At 49.7% G+C, this 17,117-nt stretch overlaps 1 protein-coding gene across 8 annotated transcripts in view; it reads right to left on the bottom strand.

Moving 5' to 3' along the window:
- Mlxipl (MLX interacting protein-like) overlaps positions 1–17,117 on the bottom strand; it is a 35,518-nt gene that overhangs the window by 10,233 nt on the left and 8,168 nt on the right. For 6 of the 8 annotated variants that reach the window (XR_005491594.2, XR_005491593.2, NM_001393706.1 and 3 more), the window contains 6 exons: positions 9,485–9,567; positions 9,246–9,335; positions 8,823–8,867; positions 5,928–6,129; positions 5,760–5,840; positions 782–966 (listed from right to left, as the gene is read on the bottom strand). Coding sequence is in view for 6 of the 8 variants with exons in the window: in NM_001393706.1 (NP_001380635.1) it covers positions 782–966; positions 5,760–5,840; positions 5,928–6,129; positions 8,823–8,867; positions 9,246–9,335; positions 9,485–9,567 (686 nt within the window). In the remaining 2 variants the exon portion in view is untranslated. Of the gene's footprint in view, positions 1–781; positions 967–3,084; positions 3,254–5,759; positions 5,841–5,927; positions 6,130–8,822; positions 8,868–9,245; positions 9,336–9,484; positions 9,568–17,117 lie in introns of those variants that run through there. The other 2 variants (XM_063271027.1, XM_039089044.2) reach the window with 1 other exon arrangement.

The following is a 17,117-nucleotide window of genomic DNA, read 5'->3' on the forward strand; positions in this document are numbered from 1 at the left end:
CATCCCCTAGGCAGAGGATCTGGAACTGTGTAAGAATAGAGACATGGAGCTGAATGTAAGTAAGGGAGTAGGTGAGCGTGCATGCAATCATTTCTCTGTTCCTGACTGTAGATGTGGTGTGATCGCTGAGGTTCCTGCCTTATCTGCCCCACAAAGGTAGGCTGTAACCTGGGGTTGCAAGTCAACATAAATCCCTTTCTCTCCCTAACTTGCTTTTGCCTTGGGGTATTTTAGTCCAACAACAGAAATGAAACCAGAACAGACACTTAACAGTGGAAGGGAAATGACTTCTGAATTGATGCCAACTCACGGTCATCTAAACACGCACCCATCCCGTTTCCACGCACACATTCCTGGTCCTCCCCATCTGGCTTGCCCTTTTTCTGGCTTGCCATTCACTAAGACGTGGAAACCTAGGCAGCTATGCATGGTGTACGCCTTTAATGGCTGCACTCAGGAGGCAGAGGCAGGTTGATCTGTATGAATTCAAGGCCACCAAGAGTCCCGAGACTCTGTCTCAAAAACAAAAAAAGAACTAACAACATTCTTCTGGGTCGTGCCCTGTTCTGTGTCTTCCGCCATCTGCTGTCCCCCTACACCCCTCTCTCATTCAGTTCATGCAATTCTGCTTTATGGGGTTTTCTTTCTCTGCTACCTATATTCTCCTGGGGTCTTTGCCTGCTTAGCCTAGTAAATGCCTGGCTATCTCCTGGCCCCAGGTGAAGCCAGGGCTCTTACATGCTCAGGGCCGACTGGGTAGAGCAGGATAAGATATGCTCACCTGGAGACGTGTATTCCCTGAGAGAGGGGTCATCCCCGAGGAGGAGGAAGCGGAGGCTGGAGATGGCATCTCTGGGCCCAGGATCCCACCGCTGAAGAGGGAGTCAGCCATGGGGCCAAAGCTGGGGGGCTCTGGGAAGTTTGAAGATGTGGGCGTCTGAGGGGGGCGATAATTGGTGAAGAAATCTGTAATTGGGACACAGAGGGTAGTGAATGGCATTAAGAACTAGAATGGGCGGATAGACACAGTCCCCACAGTGGAGAGGTCCGATAGGGACCAGGAGAGGTGGAAGGCTTCTACAAGAGACGGTGAAACAGTTCTTGTCACACTCAGGGGAAGCTGAGGTAGAGACAGGTAGGATGGACCTGGGGAAGATGGTAAGTGGGCGGGGACCCCAGGAAGCTGCTCGCCCACGGAGTCCCACTGCTAGATCACTTCCCCTCCCTGTGTCTGCTCCCCTTTTTAGCCCTGTTGGCATTCTAGAAAGAAGGGGTCACAGAGAGGCCCTGGGAAGGAAAGAGGTGGGGTACAGGGGAGTTGCCCCAGTGCGTCAGGGATGAATCAAGGGTGAACAGGTTCATGAGGTCAGTAGGTCAGGGAGAGGGTAGACTTGCTGAAAGATCAGTAAACTGAAGCTGCACGGAGCAAAGTCATGGCTGACATTTGGGGAACACAGTCTCAGAGTTGGGGTGACAGAGAGTGACAGAGAGCCAGGAACCCTAAAAAGTTTGTGGAGAGGCAGGCTAGGAAGCCACATTGTTTAGGGTTGTGAGTTGTGTAAGTTCTGGGCTATTCTGGTTTTGGGAAGCAAGCCACTCATGGCCTAACCACATCCCGGGCTGGGGCGACACCCGCCTACCCTCTCCCTTCCGGGCACCTTTCTCTGACCCTAACCAGCCTGTGTGATATGCCCAAGGCCTCCTGGGCCAGTCAGAGCAGACCCCATCACGGTAGACCTCACAGAGTTTGGTGGGCTGAAACCTTCCCTCCAGTATCCCCAGCCAGGAGATACCTTTCTGACATAAACCACTTCTTTTTTTTTTTTTTTTCCTTTTTTTTCGGAGCTGGGGACCGAACCCAGGGCCTTGCGCTTGCTAGGCAAGCACTCTACCACTGAGCTAAATCCCCAATCCCCATAAACCACTTCTTAACACCAAGTTAGTTAGGGAAGGTCACAGGGTCAGGGTATGTATGCCTATATGGTGTGTATATTTATGTCTATATATATGTTGAGAATGTATACAGGAGTACAGTAGGTGTATATATGTATGTGCATGTGTATACCCATGTGTGAAAGTGTGTACATATATAAAAATGTGCATATATATATATATATACATGGGTATGATATGTACATGTGTATATACACTGTATATATGTAGGCCTCTGAAAATGTGGGTAAGCGTATGTAGGGTATATGTGTGTATGTTGTCAAGTCTGTTCATGTGTGTACCCATGTTTGTATGTGTGTGCATAAAATGTGTGCAGTGGTGTGTGTGTATGAATATGTATATGTATGTGAACGTGCATATGTGTTTATGTGTGGCATGTGTGAATATGTGTGTGTGTGTGTGTGTGTGTGTGTGTGTGTTTGTCTTAGGTGGTTCTGCCTGACCAGAAGACCAAACAGGTTCTAAGTACAGTATACAGTGACATGAGGCTTCTGTCTACTTCTCTGGGTGTCTGTCCCTCGGATGTGACTGAACACACCTGGCAAGCCCACCTCTCTCCCATTATCAGAAGTAGTTTGACACTGTCCTCTGTCCCCACTTTTTACAAAGGGATCTGGGGAGGAACCATTAAGGGGCTGGAGAGTTCCGTCCCTCTCGGTCCTTGTCAGTAAACCCTTTGGGGCCCAGGATTAGAGCATAGGCCTACAGCAAACCAACCCATCACGTCAGAGCCTTGAGCTACTCCTTTACTGTGAGCTGTCCACACCTGTTTCTAGCAGCCTCCAGAGATCCCCTTCTCCCAGCCTCCTATCAAACCCCAGTCTTCCCCTAGCCTGGTCCCCACACAGACCACCCACAATCTCTGCCCCTGAACCTTCTCTCCCCAAATCTTCTGCCTCTGTAGAATTGTGTGCTTTCAACAGGGTTTCCAGAAAGACAAAATGGAAACCCTGGTAGCTCAAGGCTCTCCCAGAGCATGGCCAGCTTGAGAGGGTCATTGTAACCAACTGTTCTGGGAGAGCCATGCTTGCCCCCAATCAGCTGCCACCTAGAATTGATTGACAAGTTACTGCAAACTCCAACCCAACTATGTTTTACCCAGAGTCTGAGTGAACACAGCTGAGCTCCTACCTGTGGTAGGGGTCTGTGGGCCAAGAGGGAGCTGCTCTCCTTGGGGGCAAGTCTGCTTCCAGGGCACTGCCATCAACACTTCTGCCCCTGGCAGACCCCACCCTCCAGGGCTATGGCCAGGGAGGTGGGGATGGGGGTGGTTCCTCATTCCCTAGTACCCGCCCCATAGGCCTCACCTCTTGAATGACAGGCCCAGGACCCTGTAGGGAAGAAGCTGGGAGGGGGTATGTCACTCAAATGAAGCTTCACTCTGAAAGACTATCTTTTCAGGCTTGGGTGAGATATCCTGATATCATCCTGAGCCCCAACCTTTGGGGAGCTTTTAAGGCCCCCAAATACATCCCTGTGAGAAGCAGCGAGCAAGAAATACACACAGTGCTGGGTGGTGGCGGCGACGAACGCACTTAGGCAGAGGCAGAGAGGCAGTCGGATCTCTGTGAGTCCCTGGAGTGAGTTCCAGGAAGCCAAGGCTACACAAAGAAATCCTGTCTCAAAGCAAAGCAAAGCAAAACAAAATAAAAACCAAAAAACCCTAAACACTGAAAAATAATAAAAATTTAAAAAAGAAAGAAAGAAAGAGAAATGCATGCAAGCAAGACAACAATGTGGGGAAGAAGACCCTACGGGAAAGCAGGAAGCAAGCTGTATTATGACTCACATTTGGAATCCAGACACCCAGGAGACTGAGACAGAAGGAGCCAGCCTGGGCTACCTAGTGACACTATCTCAAGTAAGAAGGGTCTGTGTGTTGGGTTCGGGGAGGAGAATGGATGGAGAGTAGGGGAGGGAAAGGGAGAGGAAAAGGGAGAGAGCACACTCTAGGCATGGTGCTACACACTTCTAATCCTCTAGTCCCAGTACTCAGGAGAATCAGTGTTCAGGGCAGCTTATCTACACAGCAAGTTCAAGACCAGCCTGGCCTGGCTAAGGCTCAGACTCTTGTTACCTAGTTAGCTTTAACTGTCAACTTGATGATTTCCTAGGATAACCTGAGGAGGGGACAGATTTGAGGGATTGCTTAGGTCAGACTGGTGAGTTGTCTTGTCTGTTGGGGGTTATCTTGATCGTTAATCGATGTAGGAGGTAGCTAAGTGTGTTGGCTCCTTTTATGACTGCTTGATGCAAACTAGAATCATCTGAGAGGCGGGAGCTTCAGCTGAGAGGATGCCTCCATAAGATCTGGCTGCAGGCAGCCTGTAAAGCATTTTGTTAATTGGTGATTGATAGGGAAGGGCCCAGCCCACCATGGGTGGTGCCATTCCTAGGCTGGTGGTTCTGGGTTCTATTAAAAAGCAGGCTGAACAAGCGAAGGGAAGCAAGCCAGTAAGCAGCACCCTTCCATGGCCTCTGCACCAACTCCTGCTTCCAGGTTCCTGTCCTGATTTCCTCCATTGATGGGCTATGATATGGAAGTATAAGTTGAATTAACCCCTTCCTCCCCAAGTTGCTGTTGGTCATGGTGTTCCATCACAGCAGTAGGAGCCCTGACTAGGACACTAGTCATGAGTCCTCGAATGGGCTAGAAAGCAGCATTCTTCATTCTTCCAAGGTTCCTGCCCTGACTCCCCTGAGTGACAGACTGTAACCTTTAAGGTGAGATAAACCCTTTCCTTCCTTTGGTCAGAGCATTTGTCACAGAAACAGAAAGGAAAACATCCCGTCTCAAAAGAAATGAAAGGGGAGAGAGAGAGAGAGAGAGAGAGAGAGAGAGAGAGAGAGAGAGAGAGGGAGGGGAGAGAGAGAGAGAGAGAGAGAGAGAGAGAGAAAAGGATTCATACTGACCGGGTCAGGGTATCTGGAAACACCCGGACACATCAGAAACTCAGTAACCCAAGAAAAGAGAAGTCTGAGAAAACCTGCCACTTTGCAAAACACTTAAAAAAACAAAACAAAACAAAACACCACCAACAACAAAAAACCCTTGAAGCTAAACTGGGTGTATTATGCATGCCTTTAATTCTGGCATTTGGGAGACAAAAGGAGGCAAATCTCTGTGAGTTTGAGGCCAGCCTGGTCTACACAGTGAGTTCCAGAACTATATACTGAGACCCCGTCTCAAAAATAGACAAGAGGTTCGACACCTTGAATTCTCTTGTCAGTCACAGTGGCTTACGAAGTGTTTGGGATTGAACCCAAGGATTCTCTCATCCCAGACCAAAAAGGATGTGTGGTAGAGCACCCACCTAGAATCCCCCAGTGAGGAAGGAGCTGGGGGTGTGGCTCAGTGGTAGAGCCCCTGACTAGAATCCCCCAGTGAGGGGCTGGGGGTGTGGCTCAGTGGTAGAGCCCCTGACTAGAATCCCCCAGTGAGGGGTTGGGGGCATGGCTCAGTGGTAGAGACCCTGCCTAGAATCCCCCAGTGAGGGGCTGGGGGCGTGGTTCAGTGGTAGAGCCCCTGACTAGAATCCCCCAGTGAGGGGCTGGGGGTGTGGCTCAGTGGTAGAGCCCCTGCCTAGAATCCCCCAGTGAGGGGCTGGGGGCGTGGCTCAGTGGTAGAGCACCTGCCTTCTAGGCACAAGGCCTTGAATTCCAACTAACCCGCTCCCCCTCCATCTCAAGTTAAAGTACCATTCATTCTCCCACTGGCATAAAGCCTTACAGTCTCCTAGAGTTTTTTCCTAACCTGACCCCTTCTTTTGAGTCTGCCCTACCTGGGGAGGAAGGACCCATCCCACCTGATATCTCCATGAAGTCATCCAGGCTGGGCTGCAGCGGCGTCAGGTCTGGCTGGATCATGTCAGCATTGCCAACATAAGCTGGAGGGACAGTGGTGAGGTTGGAAACTGCAGGCTGGGAAGACATTTCAGTCTTCTCCCCCCTGCTCCCCCCAATTCACTGCTCACCGTCTTCTGAGGGCAGCTGCAGGGACGAGGGGCTGGGCTGTGTCATGGTGAAGAGTGTGTCGGAGATATCGGACAAGAAGCAGTCCAAGTCGAGAAGCTGCCGGCCCCCAGGCTCCTCCTCGGAGCCCCCAAGCAGCACAGGCACCACGCTGGAGAAGAGCTGTTCGCACCATCTCTCTGGTGGCGGCCACCCACCTTCCACCTGGCAGGACAGAGAAGTCACCGCCCTGGTCATCCATGTTACCCCTTGCCTGGAGATGAAGGTTCCCCCACCCCAGCTAGAAAGTCTCTCTAAAGACACCACCTGTCTTTTCCTGGTTCTCTGTCTAGAAGGCCAAGGTGCCAAGGTCATCCTATTGGCCTCTAATGACTCCCTTTATGAAGCAGAGGAAGACCCTCAAAAGTCTTTCTTATTCTCTATGTTATTATAGTCTGGCTTTTCTTTTTTTCTTTCTCTCTCTTTTTTTTTAAAGATTTATTTATTCATTTATTATATATAAGTACACTGTAGCGGTCTTCAGATACACGAGAAGAGGGAATCGGATCTCTTTACAGATGGTTGTGAGCCACCATGTGGTTGCTGGGATTTGAACTCAGGACCTCTGGAAGAGCAGTCGGGTGCCCTTAACCACTGAGCCACCTCTCCAGCCCTCTCTTTTTTTTCAATTTTCTTTTTCTTTCTTTCTTTCTTTTCTTTTCTTTTCTTTTTTTTTTTTTTTTTTTTTTTGTCAGAGCTGAGGACCGAACCCAGGGCCTTGCGCTTGCTAGGCAAGCGCTCTACCACTGAGCTAAATCCCCAACCCGGCTTTCTTTTTTTTTAAAGATTTATTTATTTTATTTATACATGTACACTGTAGCTGTCTTCATACACACCAGAAGAGGGCATCAGATCTCATTACAGATGGTTGTGAGCCACCATGTGGTTGCTGGGAATTGAACTCAGTGCTCTTTTTTTTTTTCCTTTTCTTTTTTTTTCGGAGCTGGGGACCGAACCCAGGGCCTTGCGCTTGCTAGGCAAGCGCTCTACCACTGAGCAAAATCCCCAACCCCCAGTCAGTGCTCTTAACCACTGAGCCATCTCTCCAGCCCGGCTTTTCTTTTTTTTTTTTTTTTTTTTTTTTTTTTTTTTCTTTTTCTTTTTTCTATTTTTCGGAGCTGGGGACCGAACCCAGGGCCTTGCGCTTGCTAGGCAAGCGCTCTACCACTGAGCTAAATCTCCAACCCCAGCCCGGCTTTTCTTTTTCTTTCTTTCTCTCTCTTTTTTTTCTTAAGATTTTATTTATTTATTTTATATGACAAGTACACTGTCTCTGTCTTCAGACACACCAGAAGAGGGCATCGGATCCCATTACAGATGGTTGTGAGTCACCATGTGGTTGCTGGGAATTGAACTCAGGACCTTTGGAAGAGCAGACAGTGCTCTTAACAGCTGAGCCATCACTCCATCGTGCTCGCTCTCTCTCTCTCTCTCTCTCTCTCTTTCTTTGATAAAGAGTTTCACTATATAACACTTGCTGGTCAGGAAATCATTATGTAGACCAGGCTGACCAGGCTGGCTTCAATTCACAAAGACCCAGCTGCCTCTGCCTTCCAAGTTTTAGGACTAAAAACATGCATTGGTGGAGGTGGTGGTGGTGGCAGCAGTGGCAGTAACAGTCAGAGCATGTAAATCTTTAATCCCAGCACTCAGGAGGCAGAGGCAGGTGGATCTCAGAGTTTGAAGTCAGCCTGGTCTACAGAGTGAGTTCCAGGACAGCCAGGGCTACACAAGGTTCATGAAGAAAAACGATTAAAAAGGGGGGGGGGAGGGCTGGAGAGATGGCTCAGTGGTTAAGAGCACTGACTGCTCTTCCAGAGGTCCTAAGTTCAAATCCCAGCAATCACATGGTGGCTCACAACCATTTGTAATGGGATCCAGTGTCTGAAGACAGTGACAGTGTACTTACATACAATAAATAAATAAATCTTAAAAAAAAAAAGAACACCATCAAATCTTCAATTTTTTTTGAGGTAGGGTTTCATGTAGCCCAGGCTGGCCTGGCTTCCAGAGGATACCTGTGATCCTACTACCTCTACCTCCTTTTGTGGTAGCATTGCTGATCTGCACCATCAAGCCAAGTTTTGCTCTTGAAGACAGGATTCCCAAGCTAGCCTCAAACTTCCTGAGCTGCCCTGAAATTTGAAATCCACTACCTGCTTTCTTTTCTTTTTCATTTTTTAAAAAAAGATTTCCTTATTTATTATACATGAGTATGCTGTAGCTGTCTTCAGATACACCAGAAGAGGGCATCAGATCTCATTACAGATGTTTGTGAGCCACCATGTGGTTGCTGGGATTTGAACTCAGGACGTCTGGGAGAGCACTCAGTGCTCTTAACCACTGAGCCATCTTTCCAGCCCCCTGCTTGCTTTTCTTAAGACAAGGAGGTCTCGGGGCTGGAGAGATGGCTCAGTGGTTAAGAGCTCCGACTGCTCTTCCAGAGGTCCTGAGTTCAATTCCCAGCAACCACATGGTGGCTCACAACCATCTGTAATGGGATCCGAAACCTTCTTCTGGTGTGTCTGAAGACAGCTACAGTGTACTCACCCTACAGTGTACTCACATACGTAAAATAAATAAAAATTAAAAAAAAAAAAGACAAGGAGGTCTCTCCCCATACTGGCACTGGAGTCATTATTCAACGCAGACTGGCCTGAAACTCGCCACCCTCCTCACGACCTGGATCTTCTCCAAAAGAGAAAGTTGCAGAGATCACCCACACCCAATTTAGAGACCACTCCCATTTTCCTGACACCCCAGTCACCTTGTCCAGACCCTGCCCTCGGTTAGCCAGGAGACATTTTCCATTCTCCAGTTTCCACCTTCCTAGGTGCCCTTCCCTGCTGAACACTCACCTGCTTGGGAGCCAGGAAATCCCCTTCCCTGCTGGACTTACGGAGCTATGGAGACACAAAGTTGTACACTGGATCCTCTGTCCTCAGAGTCAGCCCCCACCCCCATTGGACCGCCCGTTTTTCCAAGGCTCCGCCCCTTTCCACCACCCAGGGGAGGGGCGTGGTTTGGGGGCCTGGGAAACCCTGTGGAGCTACAAGGCTGGGACTAATGGGGGTGGTACAAAGGTATGGGTTAGAGTGGGGTCGTGCGATCCCCTCCAGAGTTCTTTTTTTTTTTCTTTTTTCTTTTTTCGGAGCTGGGGACCGAACCCAGGGCCTTGTGCTTGCTAGGCAAGCGCTCTACCACTGAGCTAAATCCCCAACCCCCCCCTCCAGAGTTCTTAAGACCCAAGGTGACACTCTGCCCGTGCCAGTCCCACTGACCCGCTTCTTGTAGTAGATTCTCCACTTGTGGTATTCACGCATCACCACCTCGATGCGCCGCTTCCAGTAATTACCCTCCAAGACAACAGCCTGAGGAAGGGCAGGTGTCGGGGCTCAGTGCTAAGGGTGACACCCTAGATGGTAGATCTCCCCATACCCCACCTCACGCCCAATCCCCACCGCTGGAGGGAACCTCTGGGTGGATAAGCAGGTAAGTGGGCAGCCCATTCTCCAGCTACCTCAGGTTTCCGGTGCTCATCTGCTTCTGACCCCTGCAGAGGAGTTACGAAGCCACATACTGGGCTCTTCCTCCGTTGCACATCTGAGGGAAGAAGGCCAGGTCAGAGGCACCCAGACCTCTCCTCCTCCAACCCACGAGACTGGAAGTCAATGCCACACTTTATAATCCTGCCTGACACTTATCTATTTTTTCAGACATTGGTTCTTTGCTGGTCTCAATAGGCAGCTAAAAAACGGCGTCGAGCCACTGATCCTTCTGCCTCAACCTCCCAAGAGCACTGCCATGTCCATTTTATGCAGTGATGGTGAAGGAACCCAGGGCTTCCTGCATGCTAGAAACATTACCCACTGAGCCACCTCTCCCTCCCTGCCTCCATCTATCTCTCTCTACAAGCTCTACTATTGAGTCACACCTCAATCTCTCTCTGGGATAGCCCAGGCACTAAGCCACACCCCATCCTCAATGGATGGTTCTGAGGAAGTGTATAGAGGAGATACACCACCGAGCCTTGTGTAAATTATTTTCTATTTGCTATTTATTATAGTTGGGCTAGCCTGGAGCCACTATGTAGCCTAGCCTTGCCCTAGAACTTTATTTATTTAATATTTATATATGTATGTTGTCCTCACACACACATCTACACACCAGACCCCGTTAGATATGGCTATGATGTGGGTGCTGGGAATTGAACTCAGAAACCTCTGAAAGAGAAGTGAGTGGTCTTGACTACTGAATCATCTCAAACCGCCCCCTGGCCACCCCTCCCCCAACGCCTTGCTTTAGCTTCGGGTTCTTTAATGATCCCCACCATTTTCCTCTTCCTTTTGTTACTCTAAGAAATGGCCATCTTACTCTTCTCATGCTTCGGTTCTACGAGTATCACGTGTGCTCACCTCTCCCATCCCATCTTCAGCACTGGAAACTCAGTATCTCCCCAGAAGGCCCAACTCCATCCCCTGTCCCCCCACCCGTACAGCACCCACCTCCTCCACAAGCCCCAGGAGCCCTCTCCTTGATTTGCCTCCTGGCGGCTCTGTGCTGTTTCTTGAATTGCAAATATTCCAAAGTTTGCAAAATTTCCTTGCCAGCTCTCTGCACTCCAAGTCCAACCATGTTAATTCAACAGGATCCGTGACAGTTCATCCACTGTCCCCATCCTTTCTCATGTGTCCCCTAGCTGAGCCATTCCTTGCACGGACCTCCTTGACTCAACGCACACAGTTCATCATTACCGCTGCTATAGCTCTAAAACACACCGTAGCTCCACAGTCTCCAGGGTCCTGAACACACCCCTCAGACTCAGCTTGGTTTCCAAATTCCTCCTCACCTGGCTGCCCCAGCTTCCCATCTCTGTCCTGTGTCCCATCCTGAAGCCATAGCCTACACTCTCTCTTCTTTGTTTGGCTCAGCAGTAGAGCCCCTGTCTAGAATCCCCCAGGGAGGGGCTGGGGGCGTGGCTCAGTGGTAGAGCCCCTGCCCAGAATCCCCCAGTGAGGGGCTGGGGCCGTGGCTCAGTGGTAGAGCACCTGCCTAGAATCCCCCAGTGAGCGGCTGGGGGCGTAGCTCAGTGGTAGAGCCCCTGTCTAGAATCCCCCAGGGAGGGGCTGGGGGCGTGGCTCAGTGGTAGAGCCCCTGCCTAGAATCCCCCAGTGAGGAGCTGGGGGCGTGGCTCAGTGGTAGAGCCCCTGTCTAGAATCCCCCAGGGAGGGGCTAGGGGCGTGGCTCAGTGGTAGAGCCGCTGCCTAGAATCCCCCAGTGAGGAGCTGGGGGCATGGCTCAGTGGTAGAGCACCTGCCTAGAATCCCCCAGTGAGCGGCTGGGGGCGTGGCTCAGTGGTAAAGCCCCTGCCTAGAATCCCCCAGTGAGGGGCTGGGGGCGTGGTTCCGTGGTATAGAGTATGGCTAGTATTTGTGAGGCTCTGGGTTTCCGCCTCAGTACCACAAAGAGGGATAAGGAAGAAGAGAGGAGAGTAGGGGAGGGGAGGGGAGGGGAAGGGAGGAGAGGGGAGGAGAGGAGACTGCAAATTCCATGCCAGTGAGATGGCACATGTCTACAAGTTTAGCACTTGGGAAATGGAGGCAGGAAGGTCAAAATGTGACCCTGAGTTTAAGTTAGTCTAGGCTACATGAGAACCAACAAAGAAAATGGGGAGGTGGAGGGGAAGAAGAGAAGACAAAGGGACGGTCCTTTGGGTGTGTAGATCGGCAGGGTCCTAGAGCAGGGAAGGTTATAGAGCAGGGAAGGTTATAGAGCATCTCCCTCCTGACTTCCTGAATGAGGACATGAACCAGGAAAAACTAAGCATATCCAAGAATAACTGGGCCTGCCTGTCTCCTTCCCTACTCAGGGACCCTGTGCTCTGCACAGATGGCTGTGACAGGTTTTATTTAACACCCATCTATCCTCCCTGTCACCGCGCCTTGCCCCCCAACCCCTCACAGGGGGGGATTCCCAGGTTGGTGTTCCTTCCTCCACTGGGCGCCATTCACTACCTAACCCATTGCACCTTTACAGGGGCCAATGCTGAAATGAGAGGCTCCGGGATAAATCAGGGCTGCTCAGAGTAGGAGAGATAAGGAAAACAAACATGGGATAGATAAAGCCAAGTGGAAAGTCCCTCCTGCCCAGGGAGAGGTGCAAAGTGCCTTGGCAGCTCTGAGGAGAAACCAAGAGGCTTTGGGAGCGTGGGAGGGGAAGGATGTGGCTAGCCAGGATGAACTTAGAGAACCGCAGCGGGGCAGTACCGCCCCCTGCTGGGTGAGATGAAGATGACACTTTTCTGCCGGTGGTGTGTGAGCCAAGCTGTCTCCATAGGCTTGTGTGTCTGTCTCCAACTAGGGACGAAACCTAGAGCCTCTCCCACCCACAGCTTTACTATTATTATGATGAGTTAAAATTGTATTACATTGATTTATTTTGTGTCGGAGGGAAGAGGAGCACAAGCGTGCCATGGTGCACATAGGGAGGTCAGAAAAGAACTTTCTGGGGTCTTTTCTCTCCTTCCATATTCATATGAGTTAGCGAATCAATTTCAGATCGTCAATCTCAGTGGAGAACATCTTTACCACCACGCTTGTCTGCCTGCAATCTTATGTATATGTGTGTGTGTTAAGTTTTTATACTGTCTTTCTGTGTAATTCCAACTGAACTTCCTTAGCGTCCACAGTACCTACAGATATAACAGGGCTACCGTAACAATTACTTTTTTTTGTTTTGTCTTTCAAACAGGATTTCTCTGTGTAGCTCTGGCTATCATGGAACTTACTATATAGATCACGCTGGCCTCGAACTCAGAGTTCTGCATACGTCTGCTTCCTGAGTATTGGGAGTAAAAGTGTGCACCACCCCTGCTGGGGCCCACCTTTTTTTTTTTTTTTCATCTTCTTTTTTTTTTTCTTTTTTTCGGAGCTGGGGACCGAACCCAGGGCCTTGTGCTTTCTAGGCAAGCACTCTACCACTGAGCTAAATCCCCAACCCCTGGGGCCCACCTTTTTAAATATTTAAAATATTTTGAAGTTTATTTATTTGAGTGTTTTCCGTGTGTGTGTGTGTGTGTGTGTGTGTGTGTGTGTGTGTGTGTATGCGCCTGGTACCTGTGGAGGGCATCAGGTCCTTTGAAAATGGAGTTGTAGGTTGGGGATTTAGCTCAGTGGTAGAGTGCTTGCCTAGAAAGCGCAAGGCCCTGGGTTCGGTCCCCAGCTCCGAAAAAAAAAAAAAGAAAAGAAAAGAAAATGGAGTTGTAGATGGTTGGGAGCACTATGTGTGTGCTGAGAACCAAACCCTGCTCCTTTACAAGAACAAGAAGTGCTCTTAACCACTGAGGCATCTCTCCAGCCCCCAGGAATTAAAAGTGGGGAGAAGTCATGCCCACCTGACTTTCTAGCCTCCTAAGTTTTCAAATTAACTTCTTTCTTTCTTTCTCTTTCTTTCTTTCTCTCTTTCTTTCTTTCTTTCCCAACTGGTTTATTAATTGATTACCAGGCTGAATATTGAACCTGGGACCTCCTATATGTTTTGCAAATGTGATCTAAGTCACACCTTTAACCCCTCCCCTGGGTATTCTAGGCTGGCACTCTACCAATGAGCTACATCTCTTGCTCACATTATATTTATTTTTTTATTTTTTTTAAGATTTATTCATTTATTATACATAAGTACATTGCCACTGTCCTCAGACACACCAGAAGAGGGCATCGGATCCCATTACAGATGGTTGTGAACCACCATGTGGTTGCTGGGAATTGAACTCAGGACCTCTGGAAGAGCAGTCAGTGCTCTTAACCACTGAGCCATCTCTCCAGCCCATTTTTTTTTTTTTTTTTTTTTTTTTATTTTGAGGTCTAATCTCGGTAGGTTACAGAGGCTGGCTTTGAACTCGAGCCTGAGGGAGCTGGGTTCCCTTTGCTCCATTGCACCAGGCTTTGCTCTAAGATGAGAACATGTTGCCACTACGCTCATAACGACGGTGAGCAGTCCCAGTCTCCCCACCTCCCCAAATCCCAGGAGCCGTCTAAGGCACACACATATGCGCAGACATACCCGAGAACTAAGTATCAAAGGGAAAACTTAGAGAGGCCTGACATTGTGGCGTGCACCTTTAATGCCAGCCCTTGGGAGGCAGAAGCAGGCCCGCTCTCTGAGTTTGGGGCCAGCCTGGTCTACATAGCAAGTTTCAGGACAGTCAGAGATACATAGTGAAACCTTGTTTCAAAAGAAGAGGAGAGGGGTTGGGGATTTAGCTCAGCGGTAGAGCGCTTGCCTAGGAAGCGCAGGTCCTGGGTTCAGTCCCCAGCTCCAAAAAAAAAAAAAAAAAAAAAAAAAAAAGAAAGCAAAGCCCACAGTGGGCGGTGGTGATCGTCTATCACTGAGGAAGTAGAGAAAGATCAGGAGTTCAAGGTTCCCCCTTGGTTACTATGGAGACCTGAGCTGTCTATATGAGACCCTGTTTTGAAAGAAAGGGAGGAGGGAAGAGAGGGAGGAGCCGGGGAGATGGCCCCATCAGTAGGGTCTCTGGAAGCAGCAGGACCTACATTCGATGCCTATGATATATATATTTTAAAAAGCTGGGTGAAGGGGTTGGGGATTTAGCTCAGTGGTAGAGCGCTTGCCTAGCAAACGCAAGGCCCTGAGTTCGGTCCCCAGCTCCGAAAAAAAGAAAAAGAAAAAAAAAAAAAAAAAAAAAAGCTGGGTGCATGTTTGCCATCCCAGGGGATGGATCCTTGAGACTCACTTCGCTGGCCAGCAAGCCTAACTTACTTAGTTCCAGGCAATGAAATAGACTGACAACCAAGGCTGACCTTTTTTGCCTTTTTATCTCCCATGTGCACCCGAATACTTATAGACAGAAAGAAATGTAGGGTGGGAGGGGTGAAGGAAGGGGGAGGGGGAGAGGAGGGGGGAGAAGGGGAAGAGAGGAGGGAGAGAGAGGAGGAGGGGGAGAGAGGAAGAAGAGGGAGGGGGAGGGGGAAAGAGGAGGAAGAGGGAGGGGGAGGGGGACAGAGGAGGAAGAGGGAGGGGAGGGGTGGGGGGGGGAGAGGGAAGGAAAAGAAAGATAAATGAACAGAGCCAATGCTAGATGTGTGCCCATCTAGCTTTAGAAGAAAAAGAGACCTTCAAGGTGGAGCGAGAAGCTGCCCTCCCCCACCCACCCCACCACAGCTTTCCAGTGTGGTGGGTGGGCCCCCGTGCTGCTTGTATTCTAATGGTTCCTAAGACCTGGTTGCCCCACAGATGAGAGTCCACACAGACCCAAGTGACACTATGTGACCTTCCCCACTAGAGATTGGTGAGTAAAGATGCGGACAGCCAATAGCTGGGACAAAGAGACACAGGGTCTTTTAAGGTTCCCGGCCTGCGGAGGTCAGAGGAGAACCACAAGGGGAGAAGAAGGCGAATGGAAGAGAAGCTGCGGTGGGTTAGGTGAGCCATGAGAACATGGCCCTGAGGGCTGGCCCAACAGGAGTCAAGAGCATCCCAGATGAAACACAGTGAGTAACACCTCGGGGGTATCAGTAGAATAGTAAAAATAGCGCAGAGGCTGACTGCCCAGCTCTAGTGCTGAGTAAGGCTTGGTATAAAGATTGTGTGTGTCTTTTCTCCGGGAACTAAATGGTCAAAGGCAGGGTAGAAATCTTGGATTGGGATTAAATATTTCTACAACATTCCAGCTTCCTAATTTGCCTAGAGCCTGGCAGATAACTTCTCAGAGACCCAGAGAAGTCATGCAAAAATGCAGGTAGTTCTAGCGAGCCTCACTGGGAGGAGTCTAGGCAAATGCTCTCTGGTTGAGCCACACCCCCACTGGCTGTGGGTCCTTCTCTGGGGGATGCTGGGCACTGGCCTTATGCTGTACAGCTGAAAAGGGAGGATGAAAACTGTCACTTAGAGAATGTTCTGACACCCGCGCCTTTTTGTCAGATAGGATTTCACCTAGTCCAGGCTGGCCCAGAACTTGCAGCAGGACAGATGAAGGATGCCCCCCGATTGCTAAGTTTGAAGTGGCCCTGTCATGTGTTTGCAAGTTGCCATCGCCCTCCCAATGCTTCTTTTCTGATTGCCATAGGATCTCACTATGTAGACCTGGCTGGTCTGAAACTCACTAACTATGCTGACAAAGCTGACCTCAAAGTCACAGAGATCCTCCTGCCTCTGCCGGTAGAGTCCGTCGTCACAGCTGGCATCTTTCCAGTCTTAAATAAGATAATATATTCAAGTGTCGGTCACATGGATCAACAGAAACTACATTGTAACAGTTCCACTATGCTTGGATGGGATCCAGCCGAGCCAGTAAAAGGAAAGGTAAGTGTATTCCTCCAGAGCTGTGTTCCAGGCTCAGCACAACCTTTGAGCTTACTGCCTTGCCACAGAGGGGGCTGTCCCCAAATACGTGACTGCAACTTCCTCTTGTCATATCATTCACAGAACCTCAACTTCATGCTAGGCTCTCTGGGGTGGTTTGAGTAGATCTGGCCCCCATAGACTCATGTGTTTGCATGCTTGGATGCTTGGCCCACTGGGAGGGGGACTATTAGGAGGCGTGGCCTTGCTGGAGTGGGTGTGGCCTCGTTAGAGGCAGTGTTACTGTGGGGGCGGGCTTTGTGTCTCCATTGCCGAAGCTGTGTCCAGCGTGACAGTCTCTTTCTGCCGCCTGTAGATGAAGATGTGGAGCTCTCAGCTCCTTCTCCAGAGCCATATTTGCCTGCCTGCCATGGCTTCTCACCATGATGACAAAGGACTGAATCTCTAAAACTGTACGCCAGCCCCAATTAAATGTCTTCCTTTATAGGAATTGCCCTGGGGCTGGAGAGGTGGCTCAGCGGTTAAGCGCATTAGCTGCTCTTTCAGAGCACTCAGGTTCGGAGCTCCAGTGACACAGAGCACACAGGTTCAGTTCCCAGCAACCACATGACAGCTCAAAACTGTAACACCAGTTCCATGGGATCTGCCACCCTCATACACACACGAGGAGCAAACACCAATGCACATAAAATAAATAATTTAAAAAAAAAGAGTTGCCTTGGTTACGGTCTCTCTTCATAGCAATAAAAACCTAAGATACCCACTTATATCTGTTTTTACCCCACCAGCCATGAGAAGTTAGGAATGTTGGCCTCATGGGATAGATAGGGAAA

This window comes from Rattus norvegicus, chromosome 12 (assembly GCF_036323735.1).
Source record: "Rattus norvegicus strain BN/NHsdMcwi chromosome 12, GRCr8, whole genome shotgun sequence".
NCBI classification, from domain to species: Eukaryota; Metazoa; Chordata; class Mammalia; order Rodentia; family Muridae; genus Rattus; species Rattus norvegicus.